Genomic DNA, 20,092 nt, shown 5'->3' with positions numbered 1-20,092 from the left:
TGCAGAAAATCTTGAAAGACGGATTAAAAAAAGTAGGCTAATCCCGGGAGGCTAATACCTTGGAGATAAATATATCTCTATATGGCTAATAGTTCCCGAGGGTGGGGTTTTGTTGTTTTTGTTTTCCTGTTATTTATCTCTCAGTGGGGGTACTCCTGGCTAAAACAATTGAATATTAAGAAATAGAATAAAATTCACTGAGCAAAGCGCTGACAAGGGGACCCTAATCATCAAAGAAATTTCGGATAGAAAGCATTTAAAATTACTGAATTGTTATTTTGTGTTATCATGTTTTGTACTACCACGTCGCATGAATCCCGCATGAACTTATCATGAAGTAAATCCCCACTTTCCTTTTCGTCATGTAGTTTATCGAAAATTGTCATGATTTCTTCATGTTTCGATACCGATGTGTGCAGTCTCCCTTGTAAGAAAATAATTTCCATAATGACACTCTAAGAGTGCATGTCAATCCAATATTCCTCAAATCCGGATTTTGGTGGACAAATTTGAATTCCAAAAACGCATATTAATGTTATGTGATGCCACATATCTCACATATTCAATGATCTAACAATACATAATCAATTCCTTGACCAAATTTGATGAAATTCAGCGTTTGATTGTCTTATTTCCTCTTTCTCTTAATCCTATTTTTTGCAGTCTGTCTTTCGGGTACCCGACCTTTGCATGGCAATCGGGCCTATATTTTGTGAAAACATTTATGAACCCCGTTTTGCATTTGCATTATAGGCCCTTCTTGGTAATGATGTCATGTCCCATTTTTCTTTTCGCATGTTTCATTGTATAAAATCATAATTTCTTCGTAAATGATGTGTGTATCTAGAGTGTATATCACCCTTGAAAGGAATATATCTTCCACAATGAAGAAATCAGTTGCCAGTCCAACATTATTTCATTATTAGTGGACAAACTTTTCATATGATTTTTATAGGCCCTATAAAAAATATAAAAATTATTAGTTTTCTTATTACATGTTCAGAACCAAAATAATGAAAAGATTATTATCATCTTGCTATTCCTTAATTCTCCAAATCTGATTTCATGTCTCCGCTTTCCATTTGAAATTATTTCATATTTTCATATTATTTACTGATATATAATGTCTCCCTTTAGTTGCAGCAATGAGTATCTCACACTTCCAATCTGTCGAATTTTTTGTCATTCTTGGACGAAAAATGTAAAAAGTATAGGGGGCCTAATACAATATAAAAAGAATAACTGGGAATATATGACATCATGCTGCAGCTTGCTAATTGCATCATCATGATAACCATATTATTTTGGTATACTCAAATCCTGCAAAACTTTGAAATGTCATAATTTTCAGTTGTTCAAGATTTGTTACTTATATTGTCCGATATTGCTAACAAATTTCAGCACTTTGTCTGCTTTTGACATTACATGTTCAAATAATGTACTCGGGAGTATCCTTTTAAAGTCATAATAAGATATATGAAAGGAAGTTTTAGAAACGGGTTGTAATGGGATGGGGCGATGATAACACTAGTGGGTTGAAATATAAAAAAATCAAGCGATATTCAGTCTGGCTTCTAAGTTTCTTCTTAGTGTTTTGCTTCTTCGTTCGTTTCACCTGTTCCCTTTTTTTCATTAGGCTCCCATTTCTTCCTTTCTTTCCATCCCCTTCTTCTCCTCATTCTCCTAGCCAGCTCTTTAATCCACTCGATCCCCCCTTTTTATTCAATAATCTCATTTTGTCTTTCCCGCATGGGCGGAAATCTGTCCCCAGAGGTAGGGGGGGTGATGGGCTAAAAATTTTGACAATATCACCTATATCTAAAATATAAGGTCATTTTAACCTTTAAAAAAATGACAAGCGAAAAAAAAAGGTTTTCACCCAAATGTAAGGTCATTTAGTACAAAATGTATTTTTTCGACTGAATGTTTATTTTTTTTCTCCGTCATAAAAACAAATTTAGTAGGGGGACATTTTATAATGTGTCCTCCACTATTTTTTGGTGAGGGGCGCGCCCCCCTGGGATTTCCACCCATGGTCTTTCTTTTTTCTATTCTCCTTCATTTCTATATCTTTTTGTTTTCTTTTTCTTTTCCTCTTTTTATTATTTTTATCCAACGGCCACCGCTGTCGGGGAGCCGGGGGATCTCACTTCAGTCCCATGGATTTGTCTTTGTCCCTCTCCTTCCCCTACTCTCATCCCCTCTCTTGCTCTCTCTTGCTTCTTTTCTCTCAAAAGATCTCCTTCCTCGATCCCTCTTCTCCTCTTCCTCTCCCCTACCCTAGCTACCCGGCCCGTTCCTTTTCAATCTTTTTCTTTGCCTCTCACCCCTCTCCCTGTTCCGCTCGTTTTCGGAACCACCGCTGGTCTCGGAAATCTGCAAATGCTCACTTTTCACAAGATTCATTACTCATAAGGCTCAATATATTTACAAGACACATTATTCATAAGATTATTTATTCATAAGGCTAGTCATTATACATTCTGCCAAGGGATTTAAGATAAAATCAGATCGGCTGTGAATAGTGACCGGTCGAATATAAGATTTAGTTTTTAATAGCGATCCTCTTATTTTTATTACATTCCCCCCCCCTCATAATGACAGGGGCTGCGGAATGGTACGTTTTCAAAGTGGGGGGGGGGGGCTGACCATGCAAAAATCACAATCATGTGGTCATTTTTTTCCGTTTTTGTACATGGTTTTGGAAAAAAGTGGGGGGGGGGGGGGCTGAAGCCAACCCAGCCCCCCCCCACTTCCGCGGCCCCTGTATGAATAGTGGGCCTTCAGATCAGCAACTCTCAGTGTATATTGTGATTAGCAAGTATAGTGCCCCTTCTTTATATTTATGAATGACTACCCCTATATCGGATTATGAATAGTGGTCCTATTTTGATCAATGACTCTCTAAGTGAAATGTGAATAGTGACCATCATATCACTAGGGACACACCATTAGATATCCTGGGGGGTGGGGGCTGAAAGATTCCCCCCCCTAAAAAAAAACTTGACTTGCTGAATGAGCAAAAAAAAAAACTTGACTCGCCATCAACTTGACTTGCAATATGAGCAAAAAAAACTTGGTCCAATGACAAATCTGCTGAAAGGGGCCCCCCAAAAAATTGCATGAACACAGAATTTCAGCCCCCCTCCCCCTGGGTATCTAATGATGCATCCTTTATAGCAAACCTTTTTGAATAACTCATTTTGATTAGCAAGCTTGACCCTCTACCCTATAACCTTCTCTTATCTCTTGCATACATCTTGATATAAAAGTGAAACAATAACTCCAGTCTTTTCTAACACGTTTCATATCAACATGTCTTTATACAATGGAATCAAGTCTCCATTAAAGCACAAATCTATAATTATCCTAGTCATCAGATTTCGGCTTGCCCGACCACATAGTATGGACTTTCTCCACTCCCTGGGGAGCATTCGTGGAGCGTTGTGACCCAGTGGATTAGTCCTGTGACTTTGAAACAGAGAGTCGTGGGGTCGAATCCCAGCCATGGCATAATTTCCTTCTGCAAAAAATTCATCCACATTGTGCAGCACTCAACAGAGCCGAGGTGAATGGGTACCTGGCAGGAAATTATTCCTTGAAATGCCACCACGCTGTAAAAGGCTGCGAGGCTAGAGCTATAGGGTAATAATAATAATATAGGGTATTTATATTGCGCACATATCTACCTTGTTAGGTGCTCAAGGTGCTCCTATATTACCTGGCTAAGCTAGGCGTTCATAGCACATAGCATAATATCCAAGACATTACTTTGGAAGTGCATAGGGACGTTATGACATAATGCACTATGCAAGAACTGTGATATCATCATTATTCCAACAACATATTCAAATTTCCATTGCTAGGCATACTGCATTTTGTATCCTATTGTGTATCCATTTAATACCTGGGTGAAGAGTGGCAAAGTGTTCGTTGATATGCCATAATTACCAAAGTCCGCTAGTGGGAACGCATGACCCTCTGATTACAATGCTAAAGTCAGAACCACTACACCAGTGCTTTGTTTTAAGTGAAAAACAAAACTCCTTTCAAAACACCCATGACACACATAAATGACACCAATGCACTACACATGAGGTAAAATATTGATTAATTCTTTATTGTCAACACGTTTCAATACAATATCCAATAAAATAACAGAAATATAAAAATTGATCAGATTCCATATGAATTATAGACATTCAAATTAAAATCATCCTTTTGGTTGGATGATCAGGCTTGTATATAGAATCACATGAACCACGTGCAGCACCATTAAATGGCATTCCGACATCATTTCTTCAAAGAAAAATGATTTCAACTATCCGACTTTTGGTGACAATATAATGTTTTGTTTTGATGTGGTGTTTTATAAAATTGACAATTGGTTACACATTGGAAATGTTCTATGTTTTCATAAATTCTGTAGAATACTAGATATAACATGAATATGAAGAAATATGCTACATGGACCTACACCTATATAACATTGTACATAACATAAGATATAAAACAAAGTTATCAAGGTAATTGTTAATTCATAATATGATGAAATGAAATCATTTAGAAATAAAAATGAAAATTACAATAGCGGGAAAATGTTAATTAAGTCCCATAGTATATTACAAAGAAAGATGTACTAGTAAAGACAATGTTAAAAGTCAAAGATAAACTGATAAAATCTATATATATAAAGTTCTCGAACATGAATACATTTTGTTGCTCTTTTAGAGATCTTTCAAATGATACAGTTTTTTGTTCTACACTCTCATTCTTGTCAGATCTAAAATGCTGTATCCACAGAAAGGCCAGTTGACCCTGAAGTATATATATTATTGTGAGTCCATTGTGACACAAATCTCTAAAAAGTACCTGGGTTCAATTTATAAGCTCAATTTATAAGCTCAATTGACACTCAAATAATTCAGATGAGAAAGTAAAAGCTAAAAAAGAGTTTTCTTCATCACTAAACCATGACAAATGAGTACAGTAATCATCAGAAATATATAATGTAAACAAAGGTGTTGATATTTTGTTGTATTCCACTTATGATTATAAGAAAGATGATTCATCCCTTCCCATTCACTGGCTGTTCATGTGGGACCCGGTGTCCTCAGATGACTAGAGCTCCTGTGAGTTATGTACTGACTGGGTTTACCCCTTAAATTGTCAGTGAACGGGGCAGCTAGAGGGCACTGGGTTCCGCATGATGACGGGCCGATGGATGGGTTGGGGTGAATGAAGCAGATGTCAAATTATTATTCTTACATTGAACTTGTTCATGGTTCTTGTGTAGTATTCATATAAGTTTCTATAAAATCTAATTTTTCCATTGTAAAAGAGAACCGTTGCTCGGCTAGCGCCATGAGCGTCTACTGACGGCGTGCGCGCTCTACAAATATACACTATTATTATCATTATTTTTTGCTCCCCATAATTTCAGCCCAAGGTTATACCATGGTCTAAGTTACACCGTACTTCGGAATACCGGCCATAGACTCGCCATCCATTTGGTAGGAACTTGCCAATGTATGAATACAACACACAGAGGAATAGTAGAGCTTAAAGTTTATAACATAAGTAAATAAACACATACAAGTACACTTTGGGCACCATATTCAACAATATATATATATCATTCATAATTTACAACATTTCCCTGGAAATTTTTGTCATCAACAAAAACTAGTCATGAAAGACAACAAAATACACCAGCAGTTAATAACTTGAGCATTTTATTTTCCAATAAATAACCTTAGAAACGGTGTCTCTTCTCTCGTTTTTTGAAGTTCATAGCTCATCCAATTCCAGGTTCTCAATATCTGTAAGAGAAATGAGAACATGCTTTCAAAAATTATTTATTCTGGGCCAAAATAAAACTTGCAAGAAACATGCAATTGATCGCAAGTCAATTCAAGGGCCCGTATTCTGAAGTGGGGTGTAACTTAAACTCAGGTTTAAAGTTGTGGTTTAAGTATGGACAGCCAATTGTCACATAATCACTAACAGTAAAGATATCATACTTCAGCTCATTCGGTTCTCAAATCATTTATTAATTGTGTAGGAAGTATAAATAAATGATTGTCTTCATCATCGATGAATCAGGAAATAGCACATTAAACATAAGAAACATACAATTTGATGAAATTTTGATGCTTTTGGCCTTCCATACTTAAACCACAACTTTAAACCTGAGTATAAGTTAAACCAGACTTCAGAATACGGACCAATGGGTTTAACATCAATTGCAAGTCCCACAGTTCATTGCAAATTTGCAACTGATAGATGGTCTACCTCTAGCACTAACAAGTAGAAACTGATTTGTTTTAGTTAAAATTTATATATCACTTGTAAATTTTCATCTGAAATTTGCAACTGATTGCAAACATTTTATTGCAACTCCTCCTTAGACTCATTTAAACAAGCTCATGGTTGAACGGGAGAGGTGCCGATGAAAGGTTAGGGTGTCCCTCATTTCAAATTGAGAAAAACTAACAAGTGGAAAAAAAGAGTAAAAGATTTTGAATAAAAGTGTGATGTTACATATAACTACATCCGTAGTTTTTTTTTCAGGGGGAACAATGGAGGGAACCGTCAGTCCACCAAGAGCCCCCACCCCGCCCCCGATGCAAATCTTCCAAACATATTCAAACATGGGACTCAGAGTACATGCTCCACAAACATTCAACATGGCAGAGAGACCTTGTCAGTCAACACCTTTTCCCTACATAATACACGCCATGAGTGACAATAATAATAATAATAGGCATTTATATAGCGCCATCTATCTAGAAATAATCTATTCCAAGGCGCGTTGTTATCATTATTATTACCCCGGCTTTGGCTCGAGCTGCCTTTCAGCGCTCATGTATTCAAGGAATTAATCCTGCCGGGTAACCATTCACCTCGAGTGCAGCCCAATGTGGATAAACTTCTTGCTGAAGGAAATTACGCCATGGCTGGGATTCGAACCCACGACCCTCTGTTTCAAAGTCAAAAGACTTATCCACTGGGCCACAACGCTCCACACTACCAAAGAATTGAAAAAAGAATTAATTTCAAGGAAATGATGACCCTCAAGCAGTGGGAAGAATTAGGATGAATCAGAAGAACTGGGAGAGAGAGAGAGATCCCAGGCAAACTTATTTTCAAATGAGGTTTGTAATCATCTTGAAAGAGAAACACTGTGGCCCTTATTCTGAACTAGGGTTTAAATTGAGCCCTGGTTTAAAGTTGTGGTTTAACTATGGAGAGCCAATTGGGGCACAAATCCTTAACAGTGCACATTCAATTTATCAACTCATATCGCACCCAGAGGATTCATAATTTTCTGGGAATGATAACTGAAGTATGTTTATTCATTATGAAAGCAAAAGGAAACAAAATAGTAAACATAAGAAATACACAATATAAACAGAAATTTTGAAATATTGGCTCCCCATAGATCATGGTCAAAGTTAAACCTGACTTCAGAATACAGGCCTATGTGGCTACTAAGTGTAGACTCATGTCTCGCCAATGTACTTTGTGATGGTGTGAAGCACACTCTTGGAGACTAATCTCTCATGTTTTAACAGGTATGACTGACAGCACAATCAGGGCGCAACTTGCACGCATGTATTCTGAAACGCAAAAATTGGATAAAATATAAGAGAAGGCTTACCAAGTACTATTACGGTGCTATTGAAATAAACATGAACTCAGCAAAGTAGTATGGCGAGTTGCTTATATCACTATCGGTGATGTAGAGTAACGTGAGTGTGCTATCAGATGTGTAGGTCACACTGGCTGGTAATACTATGGTTGCGCCGCAGAACATTGTATCCCCTGCAACAGGAGCACTCAACTACAAGAATAAAAGTGAAAAATATTAGGGATTTCAAGCTGTGATTGGTCAATCCAAATCAAAGACTTATGCATATGAGACATTATGCCAAGTGCTAAGAAATCATATTGATAATGATGACATATAAAGTAACACAGTGCCTGCTAGTTTCATTAACCGATATGTATACACAAAATGTCATTATTACTGCATTTGTGTCGGATTCTAAGAAGAAACATATTTTAAACAAGTGGAAGGCCTCTGGCAGTCTCACCTGCATTATATGATTCGACATAGCAGCAGTGCTTTGACCATGATCATGTGACCTAAGACCTTTGACCATAATCATGTGACCCAAATTGTGTGCCAAGCAATCATTCATACTTGATTACCCTTATGTCTATGTTTCATGAACTACAACATGAAGATCCGTAAAGTTACTTTCTAAGTTATGATGCCAATACAACAAATACCCCTAACATGGCCAAAGTTCACTGACCTTTGTCTTGGTCATGTGAACACAGGATATTCAGGGATATATGGTTACTCCTATGTCCAATTTTCAACAACTTGATCCATAAATTTTCAAAGTTATGATGATAATTCCACAAATAACGCCAACATGGCCAAACTTCACAGGTCATGTGACCTAAAATGCACACAGGATATTCAGAGATATATGGTTAGTCTTATGTCCAAGTTTCATGAACTAGATTCATAAACTTTTAGAAGTTATGAAAATTACACAAATAAGAAAGTTCATTGACTCTCAATGACCTTTGACCTTGGTCACGTGACCTGAAACTCGCGCAGGATGTTAAGGAATACTTGATTGCTCTTATGTCTAAGTTTCATGAACTTGATCCATAAACTTCAAACTTATGATGACCATTCCACAAATACCCCAAACACGGCCAAAGTTCATTGGCCATAAGTGACCTTTGTTTGGTGATACCTGATTAACCTTATGTCCAAGTTTCATGAACTAGGTCCATATACTTTCTGAATTATGATGGCATTTAAAAAACTTAACTTTGGTTAAGATTTCGATATTGATTTCCCCAACATGGTCCAAGTTCATTGACCCTAAATTACTTTTGACCTTGGGCATGTGACCTGAAACTCACCCAGGATGTTAATTAATACTCATTAACCCTTAATCCCTTATTACCCTTACTTAATTACAATGCTGCCATTAATTCTGAAGAGAATTTAATGATATATTGAATGATTTCAATTATGCATTGTGTAAAATAGGGAGTTGGGAGAAATTAATTTCCAAACTTTTGTTCAGGGGTTGGGGAAAGATTTGGATGAGTAAAGTTTAAGGATAAGTTAAGATTGTTAAAGGACAAGTCCACCCCAAGAAAAATGTTGAACTGAATAAATAGAGAAAAATCAAACGAGCACAACGCTGAAAATTTCATCGAAATCGGATGTAAAATAAGAAAATTTAATCTTAAATTTTCACTTATTTTTCACATAACAGTGACATGCAAATGAAACAGTCAATGATGTCCTTCACCCACTTTTCTTTTGTTTTTATTGTTTGAATTATACAATATTTCATTTTTCACAGATTTGACAATAAGGAACAACTTGACTGAACCATATAGTATTAAACAATGCTAATTCCACATGTTCATGGAGAAATTAATCGTTAAGTTTCACTTGACAATGAGGAATAAATTAGAATATTTCATATTTCTCGCAATATAATACAAAAGAAACAGTGAGTGGATGATGTCATCAGTCTCCTCATTTGCATACCGACCAGGATGTGCATATAACTGTTTTGTGAATTTGAAAAATAAGCAAAACTTTAAAATGCCATAACTTTCTTATTTTACACCCGATTTTGATGAAATTTTCAGTGTTATGCTCATTGGATTTTTCTATTTTTATTCAAATCAACTTTTTGCTTAGGTGGACCTGTCCTTTAAGCATTGAGTGTGACGTAAATTTGGCCAACGCCGTGTGGTCTGGGATTAAATCGGTTTTGAAACCTGGATTACTTACAACTACATACATATATATGGAAATGGTTTTAAATGAAAGATAGTTACCGTAACAGACTCGGCTGAGCAATTTGAATTGAGGTTGAATTCAGTAAATCTGATGTTGAGAATGAACCCAGAAGGAATGATGAAATTCACTACACACATTTGATCAGCTGGTGAGGCATCAGGATAGTTGGGGCTTGTTAGATTTCCAGATACGGTTGTTGCTCCATCTATGGTATTGTTGCAAACTACACAAAGATTTAAAAAAATAATCAGGAAAAGTCTAATTACTTGAAAAAAAACCCAACTAACCATCCATTAAGAATAAAGAGCCTGTTTTCAGAATTCTTTCACATATATATTTATTTCTTACTCATGCAAACAAGCATTTGTGTGATACTTTTGTTGGATTCCATTCAAACTCACTTTATAAATGTTTCCAGCACTGGCAAGTGAGTTTAAATTAGCAATCTTGTTCATTAGCTTTCAAAACATTTTATATGATGATCAAAGAATTTAAAGAACAAATATAATGAATAGCAAACTTCTCTTTCACAAGCCAGAAAGATCATTTGAGCTTCTAAATAATGAGATTTAGACATTTATATAACTGATTCTTCCTCTTTCTTCTGTTAAAAATATCAGATCATCATCACCATCATATGAAATGCATATTCTGATTCAGCCCCCCCCCCCCCCCCGGGTCTTATCAATGTCATAATTGCCTGGTAAAAACGGAAATTAGGCCCCTCCCTTGCTATACAGGGTTAGGTCAACAGTTGTCTGGGAGAAATGGAAGTTGGGACTTTTCATGCTATTCTAGAACTCTGTATCCAAAGTTGTTTTAGTTGCTGTCTAGTTAAAAGTCAGAAACTAACCTGGTTCTGGACAGGCTTGTGTGTTACAAAATTGAGTCTCAGTTGATGGACCAGTACAGTCTGCACCACCATTTGAAGGTGGAGGATTGGTGCACGTTCTATTTCGTGTTTGGGTGCCATTTCCACATGATTCTGAGCAGCTACTCCATGAAGACCACTCAGTATAGTCACCATCAACTGTGTAAAGAAAGGGTAAAGGACACAAATTAAAATCAGAATTAGATCTGGAAGGAATATGTGGTATTACCCAAAGAATATATTTACCAAGTATGAACATAACTGATCGGGAAATAAAGAAATGAGAGCAAGATGAATAAAAACTTGACCTTTAACCCCATCACTCTCAAGGACACACATGTGGAAATACCCAAATATCATATGTACCAAGTATGAACATAATTGATATTGAAATGAAAAAATTAGAGCAATTTTTAACAAAAATAATTTTGTAACAGACCAACGAACTAACAGAAAACGGACCAATGGACTAACAGAACAGGAAAAGTGATCAATAGGTCTCTGCCGAACTTTGTTCGGGTGAGACAAAAATGAACTTTGATGTTATATTGTATTATGTTGCACAATTTTTGAAACCATGAGTGAAAAGTGTCAAGTGCCCTCCTCCTCCCCCCTCCTTCCTCTAATCTAATTAAGTTAACAAGTTGGAAGTCAGACACTTACCCGGTGGTGGGCAGGATTGTGCGTTACAGGGTCGATTCTGAAATATCGCACCCATACATCCAGCACCACCGTTAGACGGTGGAGGATTGGTACAAGATCTAGTTCTAAATTGGACACCGGTACCACATGTCAATGTGCAGGTAGTCCATATAGTCCACTGAGTAAAGTTACCATCAACTGTGTAAAGAATGACACGGGAATGAACATACCTCAATCAGAACTAAACCACTTTAACTTAGTGTCCAAATTCTCCAATAAGTAATATACATCCAGCATTAACCCCATCATTAAATTAAACTTGCCCCCACCCCCAAAGTTTCCCATAGTGAAAAATGCCCTTTTTCAAATGAAGTGTCTTTTTTTCAAATGAAAAGGGCTCCATTTTAAAGATGAAATGTATCTCTTTTCTTCAGGAACACACGCAATCTGATGTCTAAAATATATGTTTGTACAAAGATGCCCATTCAACATATATGTACCCTTTTTTGGCTTTGCCCCAAACGAAAATACATTCTGCTGACCCATGTAACTACCATGGCAACGATGATCAACAGCCTATGAAAATCAAGGATTCCATGCAAGTTACCATGAAGGTAACATTTATGCAACGGGGCCCTGGAATGGACCTAACATGAAAACATTGGTTCTAGCCCTTAAAGACTGGGCTATTGTGGTGACTAACAAGACTGGGATATACTGCAATGGAGCTTTTTTTTGTAATATCTTTAACCCTATCTAGGCCGGGGTATTTTGGGAGTTCATATGGCGGGGGGGGGGGGGGGCCTCCCAGGCCCCCCCTAAGATCTCGGCCGTCGACCGCGCGATCGCGCCGAAAATTGGCACGCGAGTTGCCTGGGACATAATCTACAAGATCGTATAGTAATTTATTTCATGCGAATTGCTATTACGTGATTATGCTAATTTATGCGTAATTAGTATGCGAAATCATACTTTTTCCTCTAACTCCCTAAATAAAGCTCCAAATGTACTAATTCTTGGTATAGAAACTCTTTGTGCTGTTCTTAGCAAGTGTACATGAAAAAAATTGCGATATCAAATCATTTTCTTATGTATTATATTGTTTTTTGCAATTTCTTATGTATTTCTTTGTTTTTTGACCTTTTGTTTTTCATTGTTTTTTCAATGAAATTTGTTGGGGACTCTTCTGTGATCATAAAAAGTATAAAATAATTACATTTAGACCAGCAAAACTAAAAATAATCATGCATTTATGAATTTTGGTTGAAAACACAATTTGCATTGACTTTGTACACGAAATCACGTTTTTTAGCAATTTTTGGTCTGACATGCACTTACATGTTGCGTAATTTCGGAATCACGTACCCGGGTGACGCAAAATTGATCTCAAAAGTTGCGCAAGACTTGAAAGTAAAAAGTCAGCGAGCGGCGCGGTAAAAAAATTTCGCACAGCGAAAATATCGCACAATTTGTTGAGGGGGGGGCCTCCGAGGCCCCCCGGCCTAGATAGGGTTAATATAATAATAATAATAGCCAATTTTTATAGAGCACTTTTCCCAGAATGGCTCAAAGTGCGTTACAGCAAATTATTACCCCGGTCATTGGATTCATTTCAATCCAACACAAAAAGTGCACAATATCCACTCCTTGGGGAGCATTCCTTGCCTTCCTCGCAGCCTCATTATGGCACTGGAAAAATCAAACATACAATATCTTTCACATCCTACCGGGTACCCATTTAGCACCTGGGTAGAGAGTGGCAAAGTGTGGATTAATGCCTTGCCAAAAGACGCTAGACCGCGGTGGGATTCAAACACATTACCCTCTGTTTACAAGGAGAGAGTTAGAACCACTACACCGTGGCTCTTATACAATATTTACACGAAAATTGTTTTAGTTGCTACCTAGTCAAATGCTATTCTAGAACTCTGTATCCAAAGTTGTTTTAGTTACTGTCTAGTTGAAAATCAGAAACTAACCTGGTTCTGGACAGGCTTGTGTGTTACAAACTCGAGTCTCAGTTGATGGACCAGTACAGTCTGCACCACCATTTGAAGGTGCAGGATTGGTGCATGTTCTATTTCGTGTTTGGGTGCCATTTCCACATGATTCTGAACAGCTACTCCATGAAGACCACTCAGTATAGTTACCATCAACTGTGTAAAGAAAGGAAGGGATATGGACATAATTGAATCAGAAGTAAATCATTCTTATCCTGGCATTTAATTCTATGTTCAGAGCCTGTACATCACATACTGCACTGTGTAAGATAGATCATCATCCCAATCATCCCAATCATCACCATCATAACCATCATCACCATCATCATCATCAACATCACCATCGTCATCACCGTTACCATCACCGTCACCATCACCATCATCATCAACACCATCATCACCATCAACATCATCATCACCATCATTATCATCATCACCATCATAATTATCATTATCCGTCATAAAAAATGTCAGGGGGCCAAATAAGCCCCCCTTCCTCTCCCTGGTTATAGAGGGTTAAGGTCAAAAGTTGTCCTGGAGAAATGAAAGGAGTGACTTTTCATGCTATTCTAGAAATCTGTATCAAAAGATGAGTAAATTGTTATCAAGTCAAAGTATCTGAAATATTAAACTAACCTGGTGGTGGACAAGGTGCTTGCATACAAACTTCATTCTGAAATAATGGACCTTCACAGAATTGACCACCATTCGATGGTGGAGGATTGGTGCATGTTCTATTTCGTGTTTGGGTTCCAATTCCACAGCTAACTGAACAACTCGTCCATGAAGTCCACTGAGTAAGATTACCATCAACTGTTTAAAGAGAGAATGGGATATGGATAAAATTGAATCAGAACTAAATCATTAATCCTGTCATTTAGTTCAATATAATTATAGAGACTGTACAACACATATTCCACTCCCCTGAGATAAAACAATCGTTGTTATAACTACGATCATCACCCGTCACTACCATAAAAAAATGGGCTTCCAAAATCAATATCAGCATCCAAACACTGACATTCGAATAATTATATGCACAATTCATTTAACTTATACATCTTGACACAATGTTTCTAAGTGCTGCAATCTATTAATGCATAAAACAAGGCAAGTGCTGAAATGAAAACTCCAGAGATTTATCCATTGAGACAACACATATTGGCCAGTTCCTTAAGTGTGATAACTTATCATGTATAACACTATTATCAACACTATGCATGCAGGAAGCATATAGATATAAAAGACCCTTTTCATCAGTTATGTATTTTTTTTTTTTTTGGGGGGGGCAAAGGAGGCATGCCTCATATAATTAGGATTATTTTTGCTTTTCAGCATTTTAACCCCCCCCCCATGGATCCAGTCTTTATTGACAGTGAATTCAAAGGAAGGTATACTCAGGTGATGGAGAGATATTCATAATTAACAAATGAATATTAAAGAAAAGTATCTTCCAAATGAAAAGTACCACTTACCAGGTGCAGGGCACTCGGTTAGATTGCACTGTCGCCTTGTGACATTCATTCCATCTATGTTGCAAAGACTAATGTTAACGGGATTACCAAAGTTGTCTACGCATGATACGTTTCGCTCCTGGACACCAGAACCGCAAGAAACTGAGCACTGTGAAAATAAAATGATAGGGGTCAGCATTATATGGTGGTGTTGGTGGCAAGGGTGGTCCTGTGGAGATGGTGGTTACAGCAGTGTTTGAGGTGGCAGGGGTGATGGTGGTGTTTGTGGTGGTGATGATAATGGTGGGTGTTGGTAGTAGGGGTGGTGGTGCTGGTGGTGGAGGTGGTGATGGTGGTGTTACAATAACGTTTACACCTGCCACAACACCGATCTTGAAACAATCATGATCTGCAATATTTTAGGCTATGTGCACTGACGTCACAATGGATGAACAGGTGATTAATCAGCTATCAACTGATTTTTTCACATGATCTGCATATTAACTGCAGATACTATGTGTTATTTCATAAACCCAATTGGCTGAAAATAATCCATGGACCACTTTTATTGAAATACCACAACAACAATTTCTAAATAGTTTACTCTGAAGTAGAGCAAAGTAGTGCAAATATGACCTTGAGTTCAAATAAATGGGAGAGTGGTCAGGAATTTGTTCCTCACATACATGAAGATACAAAGCCTTTGGCGCATTTTGACACACTTGCTCGAAAAATAGTGGTGATAAAAAACAAGGTAATGGACCCCTACTTAGTTTAGAAGTATTTTATAAGGTGTTATAACCATCATTAAATTTACATATACAAAATCTTTATGAAAACCTGTGAAACTCTCGGAGAATTCTGTGGATTACTGGTATTTTACTCTCAGTATCAGGAATATGCTACTGTATAATACACAATCCTCCAAGGAATTAGCTGGAACCTTGCAATTCTGACGGTTTCACACATTTGAATATTTGAGGCAAATTTAAAGATCCTGATGTTGAATGCATATTTGAATGTTAAAGACACACAATAAGGAATGTTCAAAACAGACAAAACAATAAATAAATCTTTTAAAGTTGAAGAGAATTCCACCCCCAAACCAAAACTATATATACATATTACTTACTGGTGACCACTCTTCCCTGACATTGTAAGTGCAGTTCATTCCGCAAGGTTCTGATGATAGAGGGCGCTGTCCCCAGCAAGAAGAGTCTGGGAGTATACGGCCCATGCTGTCCTCACATGTTACATTACGCGTCCTCTCTCCCGAACGACAAGTGGCTGAACACTGCAAAGATCGAATAAATCAATCCAGACGTTAGATTAACTGGATAAAAACATGCACAAAGAACATTCACAGACCGACTCAACATGATTATGTGTGTTTTTATCTAACCTCAATGGGTCGAGAAATAAATAAATAGATTTGCTCGTTTCACCTGAGTTATAAACATTAATATAACGAACACCAGGCTCAGAACAAGGAGACTCTTCTGCAATATGGCTGTGAACATTCAGATATTCTTGATTTATTTGTCCTTTTATCAAACATCAGAAATACATGGTGAATTTCTGCTTTTTTATCATATGATGGTCATCTGATATCTATTGAAAATCAAGAATGCCTTTTAGCACACTGAAAGATATATAATTTCTTGGTAAATGAATGTTTGAAAACATTGGAGAGAAATTATTCATCATGGTGGAGGGTATATATTATGAATAGTATAGATCAAAATAATGCATTCTTGGTTGTCATGAGATAGCTTAGGGGCTTGAGATGACATTGTTCTGAGTAGATGTGGCATATCACCGTGTCACACACGTAATTGCAACAAGCATACACTCGACCCACTCCCATGACTTGATAAAGCAGACTAACAAAAGCATTGAAATTTGAATTGAAAGCATATGCATATGATTGACTATCTAACACTGATCCTAGGGAGGGCAACTTCTGATCTTCCTTTGCCAAAATAGACAAAAAAAAACATCACTTAGCTTTAGAAACTATATGACTGGGGGAACAATTAGGGCTATTTCATTGTTTCAGAAGATGAATGAGATCTCATCACAAGATCTTTTCACATATGTTGATTTTATTTTCCATAATAAAGCTGTAAGCTTGTGTGCATCACCGATCTGACCAATCAAACTGATCCTCCTATGATAATGTACAAAACGTATGGATGTTGAACGAGATCTTGCTTGCCTTCCATTGTTGAGACTGATTTGTATCAAAATGAATTCAGGGCCCTGTCTTACAAAGAGTTACGATTGATCCAATCAATTGTAAATCTATGAAAATCCACCAGTGTCATAATTTTTTCTACAGGAAATTTGCAAAATGTCCTTTGTAAACAAAAGAGAACACACCAAAATGGCGAAAGTCAATGAATTTATGAATATACATCATATCTGGCAAAAATTTTGCACAAACATGCATAATAGATGTTGACGTTGCTGGCCGTCCATAGTTGTGATTGATCGGATCAATCACAACTCTAAAGTGTTTGTCTCCAAACAAGAGAAAACTGATTATCTAATAGAATTGCCCTTGTGCCAATCAAGTTTTATCCAGTTAAGTCTACCACTTCTACCAAAGTATATTTCATATTTTCAGGATCATGGCCTCACCTCACCAAACTCGCCAACAGTAAATCCTTGCATGGGGCACGGCACGTAGCTGAGGGACAGGTTATATCCACCGTAATTACCACTCTCGTCTGAGGTGAATCGAATGAAGAAAGGAGTCGCACGGCCAACCCAGAGATTGTTTTCAGGAAGCTCGTTTCCACAAAGGCGGATCCTGGTCTCGCTCATGTCAACAGTAGAATCGAATATCTGCAGATAATAATAATATTTTTAGCGTGCTCTACACAGATGCTTCAAAGCGCACAGGTGACAACACTCATGAAGAGAACAAATACATTCAATAAAATGATATAATATCATACTAATAATGAAAAGGCGAGTTTTAAGCAACAAACACAAATAAGGAGCAGAAACAAAGGCATGCATTCTCTATTGGACTTTCAATAAACATGTTGAGATAAATGTGATTAATTCATATGTGCGTAAACAAATAGATCATACCACAGATTCAAAATAATGATCTTGAATTCAGGCCCTAGTTTGTAGTTATTTATAAGATAAAATTGTGAATTTCTTTGAATGTATCCTTTATCCAATAAATTTATATATCCTTACTTCAATATAATCATTCTGGCAGTTGTCTGCTGGTCCAAGATCGATATCTGCAACAACCACAGCCAAGCAAGTCATGATGGATACGTATGTATTTGGACAGACTGTATCGTTCTCGTAAGGGCCTGGGTAGCCAGGTGACGTCAACTCGGTTTCTCCTTCACCGATAAACACTTGATTACAAGCTGCAACAAAGAAAAATCTATGGTCACACAAACTGTTCCAAGAATACATGTATATGCAATTTATGTTCAGATATAGCTGATTTTGTGGGATTTTCGCTTTTATTGTCCACCTTTCCTCTAATTCTTTCCACTTTATCCCCTTTTCCTCCATTTTTATTCCATTCCATCCTTCATTCTTTTTCCTTTTCCTCATTCTTTTCTTTTCAATCTTTTCCTCATTCCTACTTCCTACACTCAATTTATCAGCTCAGCTTTAATCCTTGTTCCCTTCTTTACTCATTCTTCCTTTCCTCCTTTCTTTCTTCCTTCTGTCTTTCTTCTTTCCTTCCTTCTCTCTTCCTTCACCCTGTCCCTTCCCCCTCATTCTATTTCTCCCTTCTTCCCTCCTCTCTATCTTTCTCTCCTTTCCCAGCTCTTACAACTACCTCTCTCTCTCTCTCTCTCCCTTTCCCTTCAGTCTCTAACTCCTTCATCCATCCTTCCATCATTTCTTCTTTCTACCTTCACCAAACCCCTTCATTTCTTCCTTCTCATTCTCTCGTTCTCTTTCACCCTCTCACTGCCCACCTCCCTTGCTCTCCCTCCATTTCATCTCCCCCTCTCCTTCATCCTCCCTTCCAACATCTCATCCTCTTCTTTCCATCTTTCTTCATTCTGTTCCATCTTACCTTGAGGGCAGTCACCCATATCACATGGTACCTCGTCCGCTGGTCGTTCTCCTGTGCAACTTTCTTCTTGCAAGAACCGTCTTCCATTCAGGTTGTTCATACAAAACACGTTCCTCGACTGTACTCCTACTCCACACGTCACAGAGCACTGAAATTTAACAAGTATAAGGAAATACATTTTGCTAAAATCAAATCTAAAGATGATACACTCTACATACAACATGGCAGTGCCCTCTATCCAAATTGGGTTCAATTACAGAAAGATGTCATTATTATAAGCTGCATGTTAATGCCTAATTGCAGAATATTTTTTTTATTTGATGAACATGATACATAGACACATGAAAATCATCCTGGGTAGAATGTGTACATTGAACAAGTACATGCACATCAAAATATCGCAAGAAAGACAGAAGGATGGGTCTAACAATTTAGCCTTCTCTTGTATTAAGTGTAGTACCATTCAATCAAATGAAAATAAGATGGTACCACCTTGCTAATCAATAAAATAATATCTGATGACTGATTGATAAAGACTGTATGCAAGAAGTAGTCTGAACATGGTACATGAATATATATAAACATCTCAATTGTAATGACCATTACCAACATCATCTTTAACATCATCATCATCATCATCATCATTACAATCATCATTATTAACATCATTATCATATTTGTCATCATCATCATCATCATCATCGGCAGCAGCAGCTGCACCACCACCACCATCATTATCACCATTATCACTATCATCATCATCCTCATTTCTTCCATCAAATCCGCATTATATTCAACACTATTTTCATCCTCATCATCATCATCATAACCACCATTGTCATCCTGACTTACTGAGCCGACATTAGTGGTAGACCAGACAACATCCGGGCAGTCAATCCTGTTGGCAATGGCAGCATACCCCATTCCTTCTATGGCTCCGTTGGTAGAGAGTGTCATAGTCAACATGTTGCTAGTACTGAAGATAGGTTGCACAGTACCGCTACCACACACACTGAAATTGATGGCAGTGTTGCTGGGATCAAGCACCTAGGAAAAAAGCACATCACTCATGATTAATAATGATAGTAATAATGGAGGAGGAGGAGGGAGGAGGAAGGAGGAGGATTATAATGTTGTTGATGACGATGACGGTAATGGTGGTAATGATGGTAATGATGATGACGATGATGGTAATGATGGTAATGA

At 37.3% G+C, this 20,092-nt stretch overlaps 1 protein-coding gene across 7 annotated transcripts in view; it reads right to left on the bottom strand.

Annotated features, from left to right (window-relative positions):
• Positions 1–4,099: 4,099 nt before the first annotated feature.
• Positions 4,100–20,092, bottom strand: part of LOC121429044 — a 78,120-nt gene continuing 62,127 nt past the window's right edge. For 3 of the 7 annotated variants that reach the window (XM_041625941.1, XM_041625940.1, XM_041625947.1), the window contains 13 exons: positions 19,739–19,933; positions 18,887–19,034; positions 18,037–18,218; positions 17,464–17,670; positions 15,953–16,114; positions 14,842–14,989; positions 14,003–14,179; positions 13,346–13,522; positions 11,388–11,564; positions 10,707–10,883; positions 9,892–10,076; positions 7,664–7,846; positions 4,100–5,822 (listed from right to left, as the gene is read on the bottom strand). In XM_041625941.1, coding sequence (XP_041481875.1) covers positions 7,673–7,846; positions 9,892–10,076; positions 10,707–10,883; positions 11,388–11,564; positions 13,346–13,522; positions 14,003–14,179; positions 14,842–14,989; positions 15,953–16,114; positions 17,464–17,670; positions 18,037–18,218; positions 18,887–19,034; positions 19,739–19,933 — 2,109 coding nt within the window. In that variant the 3' untranslated portion in view covers positions 4,100–5,822; positions 7,664–7,672. The remainder of the gene's footprint in view (positions 5,823–7,663; positions 7,847–9,891; positions 10,077–10,706; positions 10,884–11,387; positions 11,565–13,345; positions 13,523–14,002; positions 14,180–14,841; positions 14,990–15,952; positions 16,115–17,463; positions 17,671–18,036; positions 18,219–18,886; positions 19,035–19,738; positions 19,934–20,092) is intronic. The other 4 variants (XM_041625943.1, XM_041625945.1, XM_041625944.1 and 1 more) reach the window with 4 other exon arrangements.

Source organism: Lytechinus variegatus, chromosome 15, assembly GCF_018143015.1.
Source record: "Lytechinus variegatus isolate NC3 chromosome 15, Lvar_3.0, whole genome shotgun sequence".
NCBI lineage: Eukaryota > Metazoa > Echinodermata > Echinoidea > Temnopleuroida > Toxopneustidae > Lytechinus > Lytechinus variegatus.
This window is presented reverse-complemented; position numbering and strand designations above follow the sequence as displayed.